General features: G+C 42.5%; 2 protein-coding genes across 4 annotated transcripts in view; one reads left to right on the top strand and one right to left on the bottom strand.

Annotated features, from left to right (window-relative positions):
- Nucleotides 1–265: 265 nt before the first annotated feature.
- On the bottom strand, nt 266–12,171 carry nuak2 (NUAK family, SNF1-like kinase, 2). Its single transcript, XM_048255688.1, has 6 exons — nt 11,696–12,171; nt 6,169–6,289; nt 5,658–5,809; nt 3,950–4,015; nt 3,154–3,406; nt 266–2,773 (listed from the first exon to the last, which is right to left on the bottom strand). Exons 1-6 carry the CDS (start codon nt 11,936–11,938, stop codon nt 1,614–1,616), a joined length of 1,995 nt encoding a protein of 664 aa, XP_048111645.1. The 5' UTR covers nt 11,939–12,171; the 3' UTR covers nt 266–1,613.
- Nucleotides 12,172–19,607: 7,436 nt separating this feature from the next.
- dstyk (dual serine/threonine and tyrosine protein kinase) overlaps nt 19,608–21,797 on the top strand; it is a 31,929-nt gene continuing 29,739 nt past the window's right edge. For 2 of the 3 annotated variants that reach the window (XM_048254753.1, XM_048254752.1), the window contains exon 1: nt 19,608–21,091. In XM_048254753.1, coding sequence (XP_048110710.1) covers nt 20,884–21,091 — 208 coding nt within the window. In that variant the 5' untranslated portion in view covers nt 19,608–20,883. The remainder of the gene's footprint in view (nt 21,092–21,797) is intronic. The other variant, XM_048254754.1, reaches the window with a different exon arrangement.

Here is a 21,797-nt window from a genome sequence, read left to right as displayed (position 1 = left end):
ATATGAACTAGGAGGAATCTAGAATACAAACAGTAACTTAACCTCATGAGAAGACTTACACATTATCCTCACAGAATAGCTTACATAGGTAAGGTAATCATAGTAAATGTCAGCTTTTTTTAATAGCACTTATTAAATGTGGTCAGTGGTGTGCGGCCTGAATTTGATATGGCATATCACCAAAATCTGGATAAGGAAAAGATAAGTCTGGTGAGTTCCATTAGCACTGTAAACTAGGATACAAAAGAAGCTGATCAAACTTTTGTTGAATCATGTTTTTTTTTTATTGACACACATTCAAGTCACTGATGGCACACATGTTGGTACAAAATATAAATTAAGTCCTTTGGGAAAAAATGAAAAGTATTTTCAAACACAACCTCTTATACCATGACAACTCATAACATTCTGTGTGGAAATGTCAAAACATAGTAGACATTTAATGCAACAAAAAAGTAACACTGGTGGAAGTAACTTTTATACAAAAGGCCAGAGTAGTTGACGTGTTCAAATGCAGTGGGTAATAACTCTAAAACTCATTCAGGATGCAACCAACATGGAATTGAACTTCAGCTGTAAAGTCAAGGTGCCCCCTCTCCACAATGAGTTCAAATAAAAACAGCAGCTGAACTTATCACTCTGATTATTATTCTTACTCTCATGAGCTGGTCATAAAATCCCTCACTGCCCATCTGCCATCATGGAAAAAGAAACACTCTGCCCTTCACCATAAAGCAATGCAAATTCCAGTTGAAGATCAGTCTAGACCTTTTAGGAGCCGGCTGTAAAAGTGAAATATTAACGCACTGGTAACGCAAACAAGCAAGACCAAAGCTCACCTTCTTGTTCTACAGAAACCAGTTGCCCCTTATCATAACAAATGATTTACAATGGTGATCTTCTGACTCAGTCATCGATTAATGACATTACAGAAACCTGCCACTTTCTCTGGAACGGCTCCTGCTGAATTGGCAGTTTGTAAACCAAAGGTTTAATTTCAGTAGAAACACTGGCCCTTTAGTACTGTTCACCAGTATCAGTCTTAGTTTTCAACAAACTCAATCTTTGGCAATGATGTACAATTTTAATTTGTATACAACAAATGAAAAAAGCTAAACAAAATCAAAAATAATGTTATCTGGAAATGTGAAATAAAACTAGTACACAATGAGTTTTTTTCAGAGATGACATTTTAAAACTTACCTGATTTCTCTTTAAACACACATAGTATGCAGTTTGTGACTTTTTTTCCCCAGTCCCTTACAAATTAAAATGTATATAAAAGACTAGTTTATCCTAAGAGTCTCCCATTCCCTGACATTTAACACTACTTATGCAGGTCTTCATTTGGTTAGTAAGAAAACACAAACCAAACATTCTTTACAGTGACTGGCCAGTCTCACCATGTTGATATGTACTGGTCTTTACACATTTTCACCTTTTCGCTCATCAGTCTCACACATTCTCATGAACCCTGACCTGCACTAGCCAGTAGTCACTCTTTGACAAGTTCCCTAAAACCACAGGGTTTTACCTCACCAGTTCACCAATGCCCTGCTTGACATTCACTGAAATGTAAAAATCAACCACGCCCGTGGCTCCCCTGGTTAGCCTCAGCTAGCTGCAGTGGCGGTGCCTACTGCCTGCCTGTAGGCTGCAGTCACATTCTGACAGTCCGAGATGGAGAATGCGCTGTCGGCCACACCGGGGGCCTGATAGCAGGCCATGTCCATAGGGCTGTGTAGGCGCCTGTGGCCTGGTCCCTTCATGCCACAGTCCTCCCGGAGCTCCAGCAGGTTGTCTGCAGACACGCAGCCCCTCATGCTGCGGGCGGCCGCCGTCGGTTTCTCCATGGGCGCGGTGGGCGTCTCGCGGTCGGGCAAGTCCAGCCGGTCGAAGGATTCGGATGAGAGGATGCTGTCCTCGCTCACAGCCCCGCTGGGGCACACTCTGGCGACCCCTTGTGGCAAGGATGCGGCTAGCTGGTCCAGTGAGCCGAACTCCTGCAGCCCGCCTGACGAGAACTTGCCGTTGCGCTTCAGGATGCCCTTGCGGCGCGGCGGGTCAGAGGGGCAGAGCGGGGGCTGAGCCGAATCGCTGCTCTCCGGCGAGGAGGAGGAGGAAGAAGAGTAATAGCCCGACTCCCTCTCCAAGGGCTTCTTCAGGATACCCTTGCGTGGAAGCGGCTCGTTGGCGGGTGCAGGGGGAGCATTGGAGGTGGAAAAGCTGAAAGGGGTGGTGGTGGCGGATGGACGGTGCTCCTCCGGGGCAGAGGGCTGGGCGTCGTTGGGGGGCTTCTGCTTCAGGCTGCCTCGCTTTTTCAGGATGCCCTTGTGGGGGCGGGCCGCCTGTCCGTCTTGCATGCTCTGGGAGACGTTGTTCTCCTTGCGAGATCTCCGTATAGATCGCTGGCGCACCATCTCACCACCCCCGCCGCCTCCTCCTCCTCCTCCTCCACCACCACCACCACCATGGGACCGCAGCAAGCAGCGCACCTTGGAGCTGCTCTCCAGCAAAGGCCGTGAGGTGCGTCGTAGCCAATCGGCAATTCGAGTGGTCCCCGCGGGTTGAATCTGCGGTGTCGCTACCATGGTAGCCCCAGCACCAGGGGCTGTGCTGGTGGAGCCAGCGGTGCTGCTGGCTGCTGTCTCGCTCTCGACCAGCAGGGGCCGCTGGTAGCCCCAGTTGAGCCACCAGTGGCGAGCGATTTCCTCCAGTGTGGCCCTGCGCTCTGGGTTTACCATCAGCATCCAGCGGATCAGACCACAGGCATCTGGACACACAAAGCGTTCACGTCTGTGGTCAATAGGACTGTAATACAATTCCACTCAATTCAGAATTACAATACAATAGCACTTTTGACAATGGGGATCCAGACACCTCTGTTTTCTTCAGGACTCTAAAGAAATAGTATCCCAATTCCCCTAAGGGGAAGTCTGTTACCCTCTTGACACTCAGGCTTACTGAATACATTCCTCTTCTCCATTATCACATAATGAATGTCTAAACAAACCTTATAGAAATCTATCCATCAGTGACTTCTTTAAGTTCCAGCAGGTTGCAGTCATCCTAACTCTAAATGGGACAGCTCTTTCCAAAGCTGCAAAACAACAACGGACACCACAAGGGCTAAAGAATGGTACTGCGACTCACCGGATGGCTTGGTGGGCTTGCGGTACTCCCCAGTGCTGATCTGCTGCACCAGGCTGCGGTGATCGTGCCCATCGAATGGCATGGCCCCGTGTACCAGCGTGTAGAGCAGGACGCCCAGTGACCAACTGTCCACCTCAGGGCCCTTGTAAGGCCGGCCATTCACAATTTCTGGGGAGGCATACAAAGGGCTTCCACAGAACGTCTGCAGGTATTCGTCTCCATGGTACAGGTTAGACAACCCGAAATCTGCTATCTGTGGGAAACAACGTCATATGCACTTTCAAACTGTGACCAGTATGATAAAGTGAGAGCATTAAAAATTCCTCAAGTCAATAAACTGTTTGTAGGTATTTGTTTTACAATGGGGTATAGGTTTCTGTCAGAGGAGCAAAGATAAAAACATGTATGTGAAAGCTATTTTTACAGTGCATGGGATTTTATTGGGATCAATAAAGTAAATGATTAATACAGTAAATAAATGATTGGAATTGAAAGCAAGAGCTAAGAAACATACAAATAAGCAATTAAAAGCAAAACTACTCATGAAAAGGGTCTGGAGGGACCAAAACTATTCATGGGTTTCATCAGGTCCCTTTCCACAGGTGTATTAATCAAGCACCATGCAGTCTGCATTGATAATTAAGGTGCTTGATTTTATACACCTGTGGAAAGGGACCTGATGAAACCCATGACTATATTGAGCTGTAGGAAGAGCCCAGAAGATGTCTCAAGAGCTCAGAAGGTGCAACAGAATAGGCAAATCTCAGGAAGGTGTTCAGCCTCTCTCTCGTCTTACCTTAATGTTGCAGTCACCATCCAGGAGAATGTTCTCAAGCTTCAGGTCACGATGCACTATCCCATTCTGCAAGGTAAAATCAATACGAAACTTCAGTCGACAGGGTCTCCAAATCCCACCACATGCTTAAATGCCACCAGGAATGCAGTTATGACCAACGGATTAGCACTTAAGCCACTCGTTAGTTCAGGACCATGTCTCATCTCATCTGAAATGTTTTCCTTTTGGAAAGGCTTCAGCTTTGTTTGTCCTAAATTAGTTTGTTTTAGCCGGCTTCACCAGCCTGTGAAAATAAAGGCTTTCTTCTTACATTTTACTCGGAATTCTCTTATCAGACTAGACAGGCCTTAGAGCTTTTCTCCCTCTCTCTTTAAAGATGGGAATTCAAAACAACAGAGCAGGCCAGCTCAGAACCAGAGGATTGTTCTGGAATGCCAGCTATGTTCCATTGTCCTCCACCCTGTAGGAGGGCATGCCTCCCGTTGGAGAGGCACAGAACAGCAACAGATCTAATTTAGCACAGTTTAAAAAAAAATAAAAAAAATGCAGGTCACTTATCCTTGGGCAGCTCTTTTACTGCCACTCATTAAGGAAAAATGTGTATAAAATGTTTATTTTTTAAGTTTAGCATGTGTGTGAGTGTGTTTTTGTGTTCATACGTGTGTCTAAGTATGTGTGTTGGCATAGATTCTACAGAAGATGCAGGACTTCTTAATTTGCTTTGAGTGTAGAGTTGACATACTATGCAATTGAAGGGCAGTGGGTCTTTTTAAGATGGCCTTGACCCAGGTTACGGTCAACTAAATGAGGCTCACTCTGCCCAGCCAGCTAAAATAACTCTAAGAGGTGGTGTGGGTGGCAGAACAGCTGTGGACGGCTTATACATTAAGTGGTAAGATCCCCACAGGCCGAGAGACCGTTTACAGTTACAGCCTATGGCTTGTACAAGACAATAGCCGGCCTGTCCATAGTCAGCACTCTGGCACAAAGAGGATGGCAGCGAGGACACGGTCAGGACATTCAGTGTCTGCTCGTTCCTGCTCACTCATTAGCGGGTGTGTTTGATGGACAGAGAGAGTAAAAAAGAACGAGATGGAGTGAAAGGTCAGACTGCTGGCCTCTGACCTTGACGCTGGCGCGATACAAGCCCAACGCCTCATTGCACCTTGTTTGTAGCACCCACCAAATTGGGGTTATGTAAGCGGTGGCCCAGGCACTAGATGCGTGTGAGCAGTGGAGAGAGGGAGCGAGAGACGAAAGGAGGGGGGAGAGAGAGAGGGAGAGAGAGAGAGTACATGAGAGCAACAGCAAAAGGAAAAAGAAAAGGAGAGAGTTATGGATCGGGATAAGAGGAAGAGAGAAAAAGATGATGCATGGGTGACCGTGGTGACTTCCTGCTCCGAGTCCTCCTGCTCAATAATTTGAGGGGTACATCCACAAAGAGAGTCTGAAATTTTGTGTGTGCGTATAAAATAGGGGGCCATGCCTATTAATCAGGTATGTTTGTATATGTACGTGTCCCATGTATGCTAGATGTAGAAGCTCTATGTGTTATGAACCTCTGAAACTGTTATATGTACATGCAGATATATCTTCATGAAAGCACGTTTTGGAGTCATATACTGCTTTTACCAAGCCACACGGAAAAATAAACTCATTCTCATGAGTACCTCCTATGTGTGTGAGACTCTATCGTGGGAAGACTCACCCTGTGGCAGTAGTGCACCGCAGAAACGATCTGCCTGAAGAGGTGCCTGGCCTCGCCCTCGCCGATCTTCTGTCTCTGGCTGAGGTAGTCGTACAGGTCGCCTCGGCTGGCGTACTCCATCACAATCACAATCTTGTCCTTATTCTCAAACACTGTCCCACACACACACACACACACACACACACAGAGAGAGATTAAAATGACAGAAGGGATCAGGGGGTACCCACTGTGCTGACTGTAAAAGGAAGGAGGGGGGGTTGGGGGTGCTGCTGCTTACATAACCCGGAGTGGGTCACAGCCAGACAATGAGCCTTGCGTGACAAGAAGGGCCAGCAGACACCCCTTTCGGAGAAGTGACTCACTTCAGAGGCTCAACGATAACACCCAACCAACTGAGCACAGGGTTTGGCGACTCAGGCCAAGACGCATTTTGGACAATGGACAAATGGACAATGATTGTAAATACAATATTAACCACAATTGTGACTCATTGTGGACAAACTGGACCTACCTTCATATATGGTGATGATGTGGGGGTGATTGAGAGAGGACATGATCTCAATCTCCCTGCGAATGTGGACCAGGTCCTGCTCATCCTTGATCTTGTCCTTCCGGATGGACTTGATGGCCACCTTTCAAAAGGAAATAAAAGTAAATATTTAAATAACCAAGACTTTATACAACAATTAGGACTTGACAATATCCTGCTAATAACACTGAATGTTCCATACAAGAGAGAGAGGGAGAGGGAGAGGGAGAGAGAGAGAGAGAGAGAAAGAGAAAGAAAGAAAGAAAGAAAGAAAGAAAGAAAGAAAGAAAGAAAGAAAGAAAGAAAGAAAGAAAGAAAGAAAGAAGATTTTAAAAATTTGACATTTTGAAAAAGGGCAAGAGTACAATGGATCAACTCACTGTTTACAAGTGGTAATAACTAAACAAAGCCAGATGAACAGAGACCAACCTTAGACGTTGTCTATGTCCAGTTTATACATCTATTGTGTAAGACATGCTTTGTCATGGGTTGGTCCGTTTTAATTTTCACTTCAGGAAGAACTGATCATTGTGACGCACGAGAGATTATGAGCACAAAACACAGCTCAATACACACAAGTTTGACGCTACTCCACCAAAAAAGGTTTACCGTTGAAGGACAAAAAAAAAAAAACTTGATATGAGGAAACACTTCTCAACTCTCCAACCTATCGGAACTTTTTTTCCTTCCACAAACAATTGTACTGAAATGGACCTTACTTCTCTCTTAAACCCTAGGGGCAACTGGATAACCTAGCTGGGTGTGTGGGTGTGGATGGGGGGTTGTAACGACTCCTATGTCAGGACACAGGCACATTCCATGGTCAATGCTGCATTGTTGACTGTTACGTCAGAAGAGGCCCATATAATTAATTGAATTAAAATTTGAATTTGAATGCATGGCTGTTTGTTTGGGTGTGAGGAGGAGGGAGGGGGGGTCTGTTTGTGTGGATGAACATGAACTGGAGTGTGACAGGATGCTTGTTACCGCACAGATGTATGGAGGACACTCAACAGTGTGAAGGTGTGCAAGTCCACATGTCTGGCAGGTTCTGTGCGAGTGAAAGGATGACATGTTGTGTAGATGTACTGTACTTACTTGCTTGTCTGTAATCACTTGTTTTTCTGTACATGTGTAGGTGCTCAGGCATGGATTTGAATCTCTGTCAGCCTTTGTGTTGTGTGTGCCTGTGTGTGTGTGTGTGGCCAAGACTGTTTGTGCAGAAAATGACACACACATGTCTGACATTCCTCACAGCTCTGTGACTGAGTGTGTTTGTGTGTGTGTGTGGACACAGGACACCCATGGGATGAGAGTGCAGTCTGGCATTTTGCAGGATTAACAAATGGCTCACACACACACACACACACACACACACACACACAGTACAAACTGGGACCACTGAAGACCTCTGGCCCCAAAATAACAGGCCATGACGCATTCTATACAGACACATGCGGCGGTAGCACTCTCCTTTCTTTGACTCATGTCTGTCTGACAGAATGGTGTGTGCGTCACGTCAACTGTCTGGGAAGTTGCACTAGGGTAGATGCAAAGATAAAGGGCCCGCACCTGGGGGGCAAGGGACAGCTTGTTCAAGAATTTGATTCCCTGTTAACAGCTATTGTGGAGTAGGAAGACGGAACACGCTGGAAGAGGTGCTTCCTGTAAGAATACACATGACACCCTCACCATTACGCAGGGAAAGTTATAGGGTTTCCTCATAATGGATAGGGTTTCCTCGTAATGGAAGAACAGTGTCAGTACAATAGAAATGCCATACATCACTGTGACCTACGCAAGACAAAAATGGGCGTTGATCTAAAATTACTTTGCCATCCCTCACTTGGGCCATTATGCCTAGCATGATGTCAGCAGCTATTCATAGTGCTTTCACCTGCATATATGCAGGCCAAAACCCATCAACGTTCCCTTATCTTCCACCTGTACGGAAGCTTCTGGAAGGGGAATTCCCAATTTCATCTCTTGTGTTGTGAGTTCAGGCCCACAAAACATGTCCACCAGAAACAAAACACACGGCTATGGGTGTTTACCCAAAACTTCTCAACACACTCTGGCATGCATGTGAACAAACACTCTTTGATAAATTTAGAAACACTGGCACGTGCGCTGAGCATAATGGCTTTCTGTGTTTATTTTAACAGGATGGCTTGCCCAACTCTCCTGCTTAACTTTCTATTTCACCTGACACCTGACAAATTTACTAAAAACGTCACCGAGCTAATTAAATCCTATTCTTCAGAAAGAAAAATCAAGGAAACTGGGTGACTAGTGGTGGGAGAGCCCTGGGGTCATGTGTGCTTTGAGTTGGTCATTGTTTAGTTTAGCAGTTTCTCTTTCCTTGAGCAATACCTGTTTACAGTGAAAGAGGTGAAGGACTGCATTTGCCAGCGAAAGGTCACAGCTCCACACAAACACTTTTCAAAGCATTGTTTTCAAAATACATCCACACCTCTTTGACTGATTTGACAGTCATGATTACACTTTGAAGTGAATCCATTTTGGACCAGCTCCTGCACACAATATAATTAATTGTTTCAAACACATGATAGTTGGCATGCCATCACAGCACAGATGCTATCTATCTACAAGACCAAATGACTGGTTCCCAGGAAAAGACATAGAAGGAATATGACCCCTATAGGTCTGTGTCAAACGGTCTACATCCAAGGTTATGAAGGGATACTGACAAGTGGTTCAGGCTTGGCGTGCCAGTCAAGGAACTTTTGATGCCCGTGAGCGAAATTTTTGTTGAGTCACATTATTCTGGGATGTTTTGGACTTTGGAAGCCTAGGTAAATTCCTGTAGGGGGACTTTGATCTGGTGGTGTTTTTGCAGAAGCCCAAGGAGGGTAATGCTGAACAGATTTCCTGCCTTTCAGGTTTTGGAATTCATATTTTGACAGACACTGGATTGCTGGTTATTACACAAATACCTCTTCTTCTTGTAGGCATAGGAGGGACTGGAAAGCAGCTTCATACATGTGGGAATGCTTCTTTCTCTCTCTTACCTAGCTTAAAAATAATAAAACAAAATTTTACAGCCTCCTAAAGCCTTTTATAATCCTACAGCCTCCTAATGGAGTCATTTCCAAGGCCTAGTGCCCTTGATTGTAGTGTTACATCTGAACATTGGATGCCATTCAGGTTTTGATTACACACAGACAAATCTTCATGAACATGTTGAGAGATTGGGAAATATCATCTGTGGTTTGCCCTTGGTCCCCAGTCTTTGTGTGCCGAGGCACAAGGGAGTGGTTGTTCTCTCTCTGGCAGAAACATATTGCAGTTCATCTGCCTCAATCTTTGTGTTCACCTTATGCAAATGGTGAGGGCCCTTATGTGAGATGACAGGCCTTTGCGATCTGTCTGTCTGCAAATTTGTCTGCAATTTGTTTATCTTACCACAGTCAAAACAAAAGTCCCATTTGGTTTCGATGTCACCTGCTGACATCATTCTCCCGGTCATGAAGATGCCAGTGAATGCCACCATGCACATATCTGCATGCATGGGATTACTGCGATGAGGGCAAAAAAACTAATGTAATAACTCTTGTCAGACTTGTTTGACACTTTCATTTAGATTTTATGTGTTCCAGGGGGAAATTGAATTTTGGTGATGTGAGAACAAGTAAAACAAGACAAATCCCTCAAAGGTGTGCAGTGCACTTTGCACTGTCACCTGGAACATAAGGGACAGGCTGTACCTAACAAAAAGAAAAAGGAGTGTCAAAGCAGGACGCGCTGCTTCTCAAGAGGAGCGTCTCACCGTCACACAAGACACCTAACCTTTGCTGTCAGCTCAGGCAATCTCACCAATACATGTGAAGCACCAATGTTGATGTTCCAAGGCACATGCTTTGGTCAGCATCTTATTAGTCCCAGTCTTTCCAGTACAATGACCCAAAACCTAGGCTACCTTGGAGCTGTGAAAATCTTTTTTTTTTTTAAGTATATTGTTGAGCTTGACGCTGCAGCCCCTGTAAAATAATCTCTGATGAAGAAACAGACAGTTTCACAAGAGCGCTGCCTGTCGTGGAATGGCCTGCCCATGCACGTGAAACTTAACCTGAATGATCTGCATTGGGAACTGGACCATAATGTACAGAACAGTGTCCCACCAATGTGAATAATCTTTGGGCATTTTTCCAGGAGACTTGTACTGTATAAAGTGAAGACATCAGACAATTTAGAGTGTATAAGCTCTGCAATGGCTGCCAATTGTGGCTTAATTTAATGAATCCAACGGGTTTTGCAATATGCAGAAAGCCCAATGCATTGTAGTGAGAAGAATAAACAAAAAACATCCAACATCAAAAAAAACAAAAACAGTTTGTGTTGTCATATCAAATTTTAAAAAACCCCAAAAGAGGGCATATGCACAAATTACATGAAGCATTCCCATTTCGGAAGAGAGTAGCCTATTTCTCATACATTAAGTTGTATTTAAGGAATACATGTCATATGAGCATAAACTCTCACTTCAACTATTTCAGCAAAAGATAATTCAACAAATAATTTATTTTTTTGCAAAACCATATCATAGCTCTGGACTATGGTATGGTTGGTAGGTCAACTTCAAATGTGTGCTATGCTGTGTTGCTTAAAACAGTGACCACTGAAAAAGCTCCCCACAAAACAACCTGTCAATCTACCAAACATTCTGGGGAATATTCTAATAATAATCATTCTGAAAAATATTATACGTATCTGGGCAAAATACCTCTTCAAAATATCTCCACTAGGGAGCCTGAACGTTACACACCTTTATGGCTGATCCCATTTGACAAGAATTAACTGTAGGCTACTACCATCAGGAGCCTTTATCCTTTAACCAGTCATTTCACAAGTGATAGTAGGCCTACTGAAATGAACAAAAACACAACCACTGAATCTCTGCTCCAATTTTATGTAATATATGTAAAAACAATACTTAAGAAAAAATATTATGTTGTTTTTAGTAATAACAAAGTATCTTTTAAGTACCTCTTAAAACTGGTCTGTTCAGGGTTAATGGGTGGCATAGCAGTGCGACCAGGATGCTTTGATTATTTTGGTTGTTGACAAAGGACAAATAGTTCATAACACCACTCTAACCGGTTTGTCAGTCAGAAGCCATGTTTCCCAGGTTTCAGTGAGTCATATCATTTTGCTGACAGGCGTAGGATACTTTAAAGTAAATCCATTGGTAAAGGCCACTTATACAACAATAAGTTCAGCTGCATCAGACTATATCTTGCTTCTCTTTTTCCACAAGCTACCATCATGTTTGATAGCATTGTGTTTCATTGGGGGGAAGAACAGGTTGCACATAGTAGCCCAGCCTCCTAACCTATCTTCATACCAAACCTCAGTGCCAAATGTAGGCCTAAGCTATCCGAACAAACACTGGGCCTACCGTAGGCTATACATGAGCCAAGGCACAACTGTTTTTACAGTGTAGAATGATAGGTACCAAGATGTTTTAAAGTTGAATTAATCTACTCACCAGTCTTCCTGATCGTTCGATTGCCTTCTTGACTTTCCCATATGTCCCTTTTCCGAGAGTCTCCAAGAATTCGTATCTGTGTTTTAGGTTGTGTTTGTGGTGGTGCCTCTTTACCGCCTGTCGTTTCACTGGAGCTTGACGAACCGAGTTTCCACCTGAGATCGCGTTTTCAACAGGTAAGCCTGCCAAGTAATCATTTAAAGTAGGTAGACGTCCTCCATGATGTATCTTACTTGAATCCATATTTTAGATGTCACTTATTTGAAACGAAATAGCTATCGTTTATACCAAAAACTCTGTACGGTTTCAAACATTTCCTGGTTTTGTAGCATAGACTATTCCACAGGTGGATCTCCAACGCACTGGAAGACAACAACGCGGCGCGCAGGCTTTCTATTTGAATACTGAATGCTGTTGGTCCGCTGTGGGCGGGGTCTAACAGGGGGGCGGTTTGCAAGGGCTGAGACCGTAGGGAATTTCAGGCTAGGCTTACTTGGAATGTAGGCCCTATAGTCAGGGGGCCTATATGGTTTCTGTGGGTTTGAAATGTTGATTTTTGGAGAGTGGTTGGACTGTCTTTAGAGGTCATTGAACATGGAGAAAAATTATGTCTCCATTTTTTTTTACCTGTTTCAACCCTATTTTTTTTAAATTGTATATTTCACTGTAATTAACACCATACATTTCGCCTAAATCACTGGCTATGTTGAATAAAGTTCACAAAACAGTTATTTTCAACAGTATGATTGTATGTCAGTATTATGATTGTATGTCAAACAATTAGAGATAAGATCAATAACCAATCAGTTTAATTAAATACACATTCCATTGCTGAAAGATAGCAAAAACATAACAGAATCACAGATGAGACCTCGAACAACATTTAATTCATTTACATATACACAACATATTAGATCTCACCTCCACAATTTCCTCATCAAAATCTACAACTAGTCTACCTTCTTAAGACTGCTCTCCCTTCCTGGATAATGTTTTGCTTTTGATTATAAATAATTCAATGCTATCAGGGCATGTACCGCAGTCGTTTAAGACATCTGTTATTAAGCCCTCCCTCAAAAAACCTAGCCTTGTATCAATACTGGTCCTTCTGGACCTCAGCGCTGCCTTTGACACCATAGACCATGACATACTACTTAGGCTTGAAAATTTGATAGGCATCAGACTCAGCACTCGCTTGGTTTAGATCATACCTTCCTAACCGTCAACAATTTGTACAGGTCCATAATAAACTATCTACCCAGATTATGGTAAAATATGGAGTGCGTCATGGCTCAGTACTGGGGCCCCTGTTGTTTAGCAGATGATACACAACTATAACCTGACCCTAGCCAGATGAATTTCGTTCCGCTATAACTCCGCCTAGCTTCACTCACATCCATCTGGGACCTCTTCCATTGAGAGTGATTTCTGCAACCGATCTTTATGGTTCAGCCAATCAGGACGCAGGGCGGGAGTTTCATAGATGTGACATAGCGTAGAAGCGACTGTGACACTGTTATTAGCGTTACGGGTTGGCTTCGATGTGAGTGGTTGAAGTAACACGTCAATAGATGATGGACAAGTGGCTTATTCAATCATATGCAAGCATTTTTTGATTAGGCCCAGCCTTCTGAAGCAACACTTCAATGGATTGGTTCCAGATGGATGAGTGGAGCTAGGCGGAGCGAAATTCATCTGGCTAGGGTCAGGTTAACACAACTATACCTCTCCATAAAACCTGATGAATTAACCTGTTGTAAAATAACTGCACTGTAACATTATAATCGTTGGCTGATCTGTGATCACCAATCTCCATACTCTCTCATGGACAAAAACAAGAAATTTGGCATATGTCTCTATGATGGGTCATTCACCAGTCCACACATATCTGCCACTGGATACATAGCCCAAAATCTGTTTCTTTTAGAATATGTGTGCCATCACCTGACTAACAGAAAGACACACCTCAGAATATAACCTAACTAGACTGTGCCACCATGAACTATGAAAATGTGCTTGCTCAAATGTAGAAGGCTAGAAGGTCACTAATATCACCAACCATGAGAACAGAGCACTATGTGCTTCAGGTTATTTGATATTCTAAATTCTATAACTGCCAGCTAAACAGCCAACTGTCACTGCTAGTGTCTCTCTTTCTCTCTCTTACACACACTCACACACACCTGTCTGTTTGTCTATCTGATCCTTTTACCCTTTTTTTTTCTTCACACTTACATAGGCTACTGAAGGCCTTACAGACTTCAGCTGATACTAGCTATGTAAAAGTCTATTAAACTTGATTTAACAGAGATCTCTGCACTTTGTGCTCTGAATTAACCTGACCCTAGCCAGATGAATTTCGTTCCGCTATAACTCCGCCTAGCTTCACTCACATCCATTTGGGACCTCTTCCATTGAGAGTGATTCCTGCACCAGATTTTATGGTTCAGCCAATCAGGGATGCAGGGCGGGAGTTTCATAGATGTGACATAGCGTAAGCGACTGTGACACTGGGGGAGACTTACGGGTTATCAGCATGTGAGTGGTTTGGCTTCAATAGATGATGGACAAGTGGCTTATTCAATCATATGCAAGCATTTTTTTGATTAGGCCCAGCCTTCTGAAGCAACACTTCAATGGATTGGTTCCAGATGGATGAGTGGAGCTAGGTGGAACGAAATTCATCTGGCTAGGGTCAGGTTAACACAACTATACCTCTCCATAAAACCTGATGAATTAACCTGTTGTAAAATAACTGCACTGTAACATTATAATCGTTGGCTGATCTGTGATCACCAATCTCCATACTCTCTCATGGACAAAAACAAGAAATTTGGCATATGTCTCTATGATGGGTCATTCACCAGTCCACACATATCTGCCACTGGATACATAGCCCAAAATCTGTTTCTTTTAGAATATGTGTGCCATCACCTGACTAACAGAAAGACACACCTCAGAATATAACCTAACTAGACTGTGCCACCATGAACTATGAAAATGTGCTTGCTCAAATGTAGAAGGCTAGAAGGTCACTAATATCACCAACCATGAGAACAGAGCACTATGTGCTTCAGGTTATTTGATATTCTAAATTCTATAACTGCCAGCTAAACAGCCAACTGTCACTGCTAGTGTCTCTCTTTCTCTCTCTTACACACACTCACACACACCTGTCTGTTTGTCTATCTGATCCTTTTACCCTTTTTTTTTCTTCACACTTACATAGGCTACTGAAGGCCTTACAGACTTCAGCTGATACTAGCTATGTAAAAGTCTATTAAACTTGATTTAACAGAGATCTCTGCACTTTGTGCTCTGAATTAACCTGACTCTCGCTAGATGAATTTCGTTCCGCTTAGCTCCGCCTAGCTTCACTCACATCCATTTGGGACCTCTTCCGTTGAGAGTGATTCCTGCACCAGATTTTATGGTAGAGCCAATCAGGATGCAGGGCGGGAGTTTCATAGATGTGACATAGCGTAGAAGCGACTGGGAGACTGTTATCAGCATCACGGGTTGGCTTCAATGTGAGTGGCTTATCCAATCATATGCAAGCATTTTTTGATTAGGCCCAGCCTTCTGAAGCAACACTTCAATGGATTGATCCCAGATGGATGAGTGGAGCTAGGTGGAACGAAATTCATCTGGCGAGAGTCAGGTTAGCTCTGAATGGGTGTAGATAAGAACTGGCAGAGCAGGCTAGGCCTACACTCAAGCACACTTATAGGCATGAATTGATATTGAAGTTTTTTTTTTTTTTAAGCGTACAATTTCCAGAATTTCTTGTTAAAGAGATCAATTATCAGCCTAAAAATGTTTTATAATGTTGTATTGTTTATGTGGTCCACTTTTGCACACTACCTTGTAGAATATCTTTGCTTTTTGGCACCAAACCCTATGCTATAATAACAGCAATGTGAGGTTTATGGACAAAACACCAAATTTGACCTTTTCTGAATTTGACCTTTGATTTGGGTCTTTCAAAACCTTCAAAAAAATGGAGACATGTTTTTTTCTACTCTTAAGAACCCCTAGAACAAATATATAATACTCTCCAAAAATTAACATGCGAATCCCACAAGCCCCCAAATTAGACACATAGGCCCCCCTACTACTAGGCCTACAATTTAAACGGTAAACGATAAAGCTACGGCCTCCAAAAAAAAACGGTAGCATTTAGCCTTCCAATTTCACAAGAAGTTGAGGGATTAAGCTGTCTTTTTCCTTATAATTTGGCCTATGACGCGTCTCTTCCACCAAAAAAGGCACATAACAAGTTTACATATTGCTAAAAACAAAATGTTTTGAGGTAGCCTATGTTTGGAGTCGGAATCGAATAACTGGGCCCCAGAGGGCCCCAGTGAGATTGGGAAAAAAATGTTTACATATTTTCTCATTATACACTGTCTGCAAATAACTTACAGCCAAAGAGTTGCGCAAGGATCCTGGAGATGTCTGGGTCACTGTGATGACCAGAGTTCAAAGAGGTCAGAGAGGCTGAGGTATTTTCACGTTGGAAGTGTAGATTTTTCCTCATAATTTCATGATATGTTTGAGTCAGTTTTAGTTTTTAGAGTTCAACTTTATGAGGGAAAAACTTAAAGTCAAAGTGGCAGGATTGTATTGTGTCCTTGTGTCATGTTTCCTTGTCTGTAATACTTTTTCAGGTATCCCAAAGTGGCTTAATTTTTCAGTGGCAAATATTTTAAAGAATGAGCATCTGATATGCTGGGAATTTATTTTCATGTTCAGAAGACAACGCTAATATCTATGACCCACTTCCTCAGATGGTTACGCCAGCATGTCCACATGTTCATGGCAGTTACACCAGCAAAGACCAGCAAGAGCTGGAAGAAAACCAGCAAAGACCAGCTAAAACCAGCTACCAGCATAAGCTGGTTTCTATCTGTTTTTTTAGCAGTGGATGGTCTGTCTGGATGATACAGAGAATAATCAAATTATTATTTTCATAGTACATTTATAATACTTTGAATTTTCTTTAGCTACTTTTACATTTTTACTCTCCATGTAGGCTACAATATCAATTCACAATCATTTGAATGAAATGTTTGAATATTTAGTTTTTCACTTTTTTGGGTTCCAAAACTAATTTCTTTGAATATTTTGAATTTTTGAAAAGTTTGAATGCTCTACAAAGCATCTGCAAGTGATGGACCAAATCATGGGAACAGTAGCCTAGAAATCTAGACGCGCCCCTAGCGGCCGCAAATTACATTTGCTGCCAGGGCTAGCAACTCTCCGTTGGCTTGTGAGCTCCAGAAATCGAAACTTAATCAGGCCAATGAAATCGTGTATAGAGTCGTTAGGTGGGCTTAACATAATGATTGATGGCAGAGTTGCAATGGTTTGGCTTGAATTCCCTGCTACTTGAAAACAAATAAGATGGATGTTGCTGCTGGCAAACAGTGTGACACGAGTTAAGCTTTTATTAAGTAGGCAAACGTTTGAACTAGCTAACTAGCTCCGCTGGTGGGAAACGCATGGGACTCATAGCGCTGCCGCTGTCCTATTGCGTGCAGAGGGAATTTGAAAGACAACTGATTATCCAGCCCCTCGGACTGAGCACTGCGAACGGTGAGTGTCCAGTGGGTCTGTGTGTGGGTCTGGCTCGTCAGGCTATGGGAACAGTGCAATGCACCAGACTTTTATGAGGTAGCAGCTCAAGAGCTGGGGATATTTATGTAGGCCCATGCCTTGTTTTGTTTTTACCTATTTTTTGATCAAAATAATCACTTGAATGCATAAGTCACTGATGAAATTAAGGCATTGCTGTCAGGCAAGAAAGACTTTTAAAATGGCAAATGTTATATTCTGATGAACAAAAGAAGTTCATTTGAAAGACATTATCGTAACACCCCCAATTATCACCAGGAATTCTAAAACAACGATGTTGTTTTAACACTTTTTAACACTTCACATTTTCTAAATGAACATTACCCTACATTTTTCAGTAGCCGTAGGTGTGTAGATTTGAACAAACAACAACACTGTTTACAGCTCTTCGAGTCACGGTAAAATGTCATTTTTGGTACATAGCTAATTTAGATACACCTATGGTGTGGGTGGTTGCGTTTCTTTGAGTCCGCCGTCTTGGTTTGTATAGAAATGGATATTAAGTGACACATACACGCAAGACGGCGGATACGGGACCGACGGTATAGGGGGAGATCTTTTACATATCTGAGCATGTAGCCTAATACAAAAGGCACCCTGTGCCAAACTTGTGGCAATTCTGATGGGAGGTGAGTTGAGTTGAATTGTTCTGAAAATATTTTGGCCCAGCCTTCTAATAGAAATATAATATAATAGCCTATTAAATGTGTTACCTCATTTTTCCAACTATCATAACAGTTGCATTATTAGGCTATAACACTGACATGTAGCCTACCACCACGCGTGTTTTCTTCCGATACACCACAATCTGAGTAATTATTCACATTCAATTTCTATGGATGACCGCAAGATGGCGATCTTGACAGCAAATTCCCTGGGTTGGCGCTGAAGAATAAATAACTGCATCAATATGTTTTCTGTTGTTTTGGTCAAAATGGTAGGTCCAAGACTTGACATGGGGATGCAAAAAGCCATTTCAAGGAGGTATCACGAAGCCCCCTAAAAATAAATAAATAAATAAATAAATAAAATAAAAATAAAAAATAAATAAATAACAATACTAAAAAATTAAAAACTTTAGCCTATACTTAGATACTGAAATACAGATTAATATGTTTGTTCAATAATGTCTAGTCAGTAGGCCTACACCAAATAGGGAAGGCCTATAGATAGTAATTGTGAAAATAAAATATGTAGATCTTGCAGTTTGGTCTTTTCATGGGATGTCTGTACAATTAAAGCACACAAAGAAAAATGCAGTCCAGTTTAAAAAGAGGCCGACCTGTTAAATTAGTCGTTCTACACATTGGTTACGGATATTATTTGGGTAGTTTGCTATGTTACCGGTTTGAAACTAATTGTATGAATAGCAAAATGTGTACTAGAAGCTTGAGATGCACACAAAAGGGTCATACAAGACAGTGTATCAAACTGTCAAAAAAATATCCAGATGAAAATGAATTAAATTTCCAAAGTCGGACAGAAATCATGGGAGTTGTACTGGAATCGCGGCGCGCTCCCGTCAACTAGATCGTTAAGTGTAAGGTGCCAATCGTAGCGGTTTTAAGTCAGTCCTTAAAGTCTAGTTTTGCCGTAGTTTTGCCGTTACGACAATATCAAACGTGTTTGATATTATCGCAAGTCTTTCTAGTCGTGGCTCATGCAAATAGTGACGTGAACTATAAAAACTAGTGACCTCTCTCCAACAACAAACAGGAAGGGGCAAAGTAGGCGACAGCTGTAGCCTATTTGTTATTCTTATAATATTTGTCATTTCTTTATTCATATTTAGTCGGCTCTTCCACGTGACAGAACAACTCTATATCGGTTAGGGATGTCACGCATGAAACAATGCTGCAGAAACACGAAAATACGACTTTGGGTTTAGTATGCTATCATTTCAGTTCCTGTTTATCTATTGCACGATGGGTAATAATTTAAAGGAATCTAGTTGCAGTCTTGTAAATAGTGACCCTGCAAGATCCCTAGTCATTGCAAAATAATAGTCTGTGACTTAAAACTCTACTACTTGTCTTTAGATGTGAGATGGTCTAAGACTGTAGTCTTTCAAAAATATTTTCCAAATCTTTCCAAAGTCCGTCAGTGTAAGGAGGGCTTTAGGGGTATTACGGCAGCCTTGAATGAACATTTTGGCCTACTGTGTTATTCTAAACCAGAGTGATAGAGAAAACACTATGGCTCTGTTCTAAACTACACGGTCCATACTGCATCTGCAGACAAACGCACGGCCCCACCTCTTTTTCCTGGAGGGCGCGTTAGTGCTAGCTCTCACAACAGTAGGAGAGCATGTCTTCCACATCCATCAACACGGATCTCTATGTACTGGAGCGCATTTGACTCGACCGGATGCTTTTGTTTAAAGGCTGGAAACATCTTCAAGCTGCAGGGACTTGGCGAGTTAGATGTCAATATGTTAAAGCTCCTTGCTAGACATTTAGCTGGTTAATTGATGGGTGTTAGCCAGATAGCATTCGCGCTGAAATCCAAAGTTTTCATCCCCTGGGACTTTTGGATTAACGATAGCTAGCTAGCTAGCCAGCCACTACGCAACTATTCGGTCTTGGTAGCAATTATAATTAAGTGTGTTTGTCATTGTCACCACACCACATAGACCGATTAACATTTGCTAACTAGGGGAATCCTAATAATATTGGGATACAAGTTGGCAAGATAGTAAATTGACGTATATGTAACTTTTTTCCGCTCTAGGGACAGCCAGCTAGTTTTGCAAGCGGCTAGCGACGTTAGGTTCCAACCGCCTGAAAGCTTGTTTACTAGCCTCAAAGCTAACGTTGTATGGCTGGCTCCAGCTTGCAAAGTGAAAGTATTCGCTGGAATGTTGTTTATCCCGGAATTAATACGGTGAGAAGCGGCGACTTATTTCACGCTTTTGGGGCGAAAAAAAATCATCGTTTGTCTTTTTAGTAGCTTGGATCATATTTACATGAGCTACGTTGGTAGCTATCCAGGTGCGTTCGATTTGGTTTGGTTTGATTTGCTCGGATTGACAGTTAATTTCCCGTTAAACTGGATAACGTTTGCTATGCTAGCTAGCTAAGAGACTACTGTGTGTTATTTGGGATATTTCAGAGCTACTGTTACGTTGTTTTAAACTACGGCTAAAGCATTGTTAAAATGTAGCTGGAAAAATGACTTCTGGTGCTGTCAAAAATTGCCGTGGAAGTAGCGTTAACATGAGAACGTTAACATAGCTCAAGTTAATGCTTACTCATATTTTAATCTACTCAATAGCTATAGATTTAACATTACATAGCTAAATAGCGCCTAAACTTAATGTAGGTTTACGCTAACTGTTTTAAAGTCGCCAACTAATAATACTCCCTGACTTTGAGTATAAAAGAACTGACGCACCCACTCTCACCCTGGCTCAAGATTTTTCCATGGCGTTTCGAAGGTGAATACGGTGCAGTTTTGCAAGCCTTTCCTTTTGAAGGTGATTTAGCTTGCTGTACCTGGGGCAATCAAACATTACTCTGTGACCTCGGAGTGAGCTTGCCAGCATCCCAGTCATGGAGGGCAGCGGCGGCACCGGCAACCTACAGAAAGTTACTCCTTTGGCTCGAGAACTGTCAAAGATATTCAGTAGTTACAACAAACATGCAGGACTGCTCAGAAAGAACTTGAAAGAGACAAACATATTCTTTCGGGAGATCAGACAGAACTACAGCAATGCATGTGCATCAGCCACAAACACAGGGACTGCAGCGCTGGAAGCAGGTAAGATGACCGAAACACCTGTGCAGCACTTTCTATGCAGTCGACCATTTGTGGTCGTTATTCAGCATATGCACCTGCTCTTGTAGTAGGAACAGGTTTTATTTTACTGATTATAATAATGCGGCCAATGTAAAGACGAAACATTCATGAGAACTGCCAAATTTCTGTTTGCATGTTAAGGCGTGGTGGTCCAATTGTGGTGGCCCAGTTGTCCCTGCCCCCTTTCTTCTAAATGTAATCCCACGTGTTAAAGCTTAGCAGGGGACTGTGGCCCTCCGAGTCAAGACCAGCCACACATGTGGAGTTAGACTGGGTTTTAGCTAAATCAAGTAACCCCCTTTCATAAAAAAAAAAATCTTACAAAAGTGTCATAGGAAGTCATGTTTTCAAGGGGGTCTTAAGTCACCAGGAGAAACAGCTGTGATGGGCACAGATTTTAAAGCTGCCAGTTCTTTCTCCACGCAGTGAAACAGGAAAGATTTTCCTCTGAGAATGTTAACTGCAGAGAAGTACTGAATAGGATTTAGCCTATAAGGGGGGGGAGCAGAGTAGAGCAGATTAGGAGCAGTAAAAGGCATGTTTTCAGTTGAGACATCTAAAATCCCCAAGTATGTCTCAGTTTAGTTCTCTGTAAGCAGAACTTCTCTTAAAAATGAACATTTAACTGGGCATTTTAACATGAAGCAGAGAAACTATACTCTCTTAT

The sequence above is a fragment of the Alosa alosa genome, chromosome 10 (assembly GCF_017589495.1).
Source record: "Alosa alosa isolate M-15738 ecotype Scorff River chromosome 10, AALO_Geno_1.1, whole genome shotgun sequence".
Classification (NCBI taxonomy): Eukaryota; Metazoa; Chordata; class Actinopteri; order Clupeiformes; family Clupeidae; genus Alosa; species Alosa alosa.
The sequence above is the reverse complement of the archived record's forward strand: the minus strand, read 5'-3'. Positions and strand labels throughout refer to the sequence as shown.

Bases quoted from the DNA above. Each gene is read 5' to 3' on its own strand.
- nuak2 (XM_048255688.1), bottom strand. From the start codon at position 11,938: ATGGATTCAAGTAAGATACATCATGGAGGACGTCTACCTACTTTAAAT. The intron at 5,810-6,168 runs GTAGGTCCAGTT...TGTGTGGGACAG, and splicing joins CATCATCACCATATATGAAG to TGTTTGAGAATAAGGACAAG. The intron at 2,774-3,153 runs GTGAGTCGCAGT...TTGTGTGTCCAG, and splicing joins CAAGCCCACCAAGCCATCCG to ATGCCTGTGGTCTGATCCGC.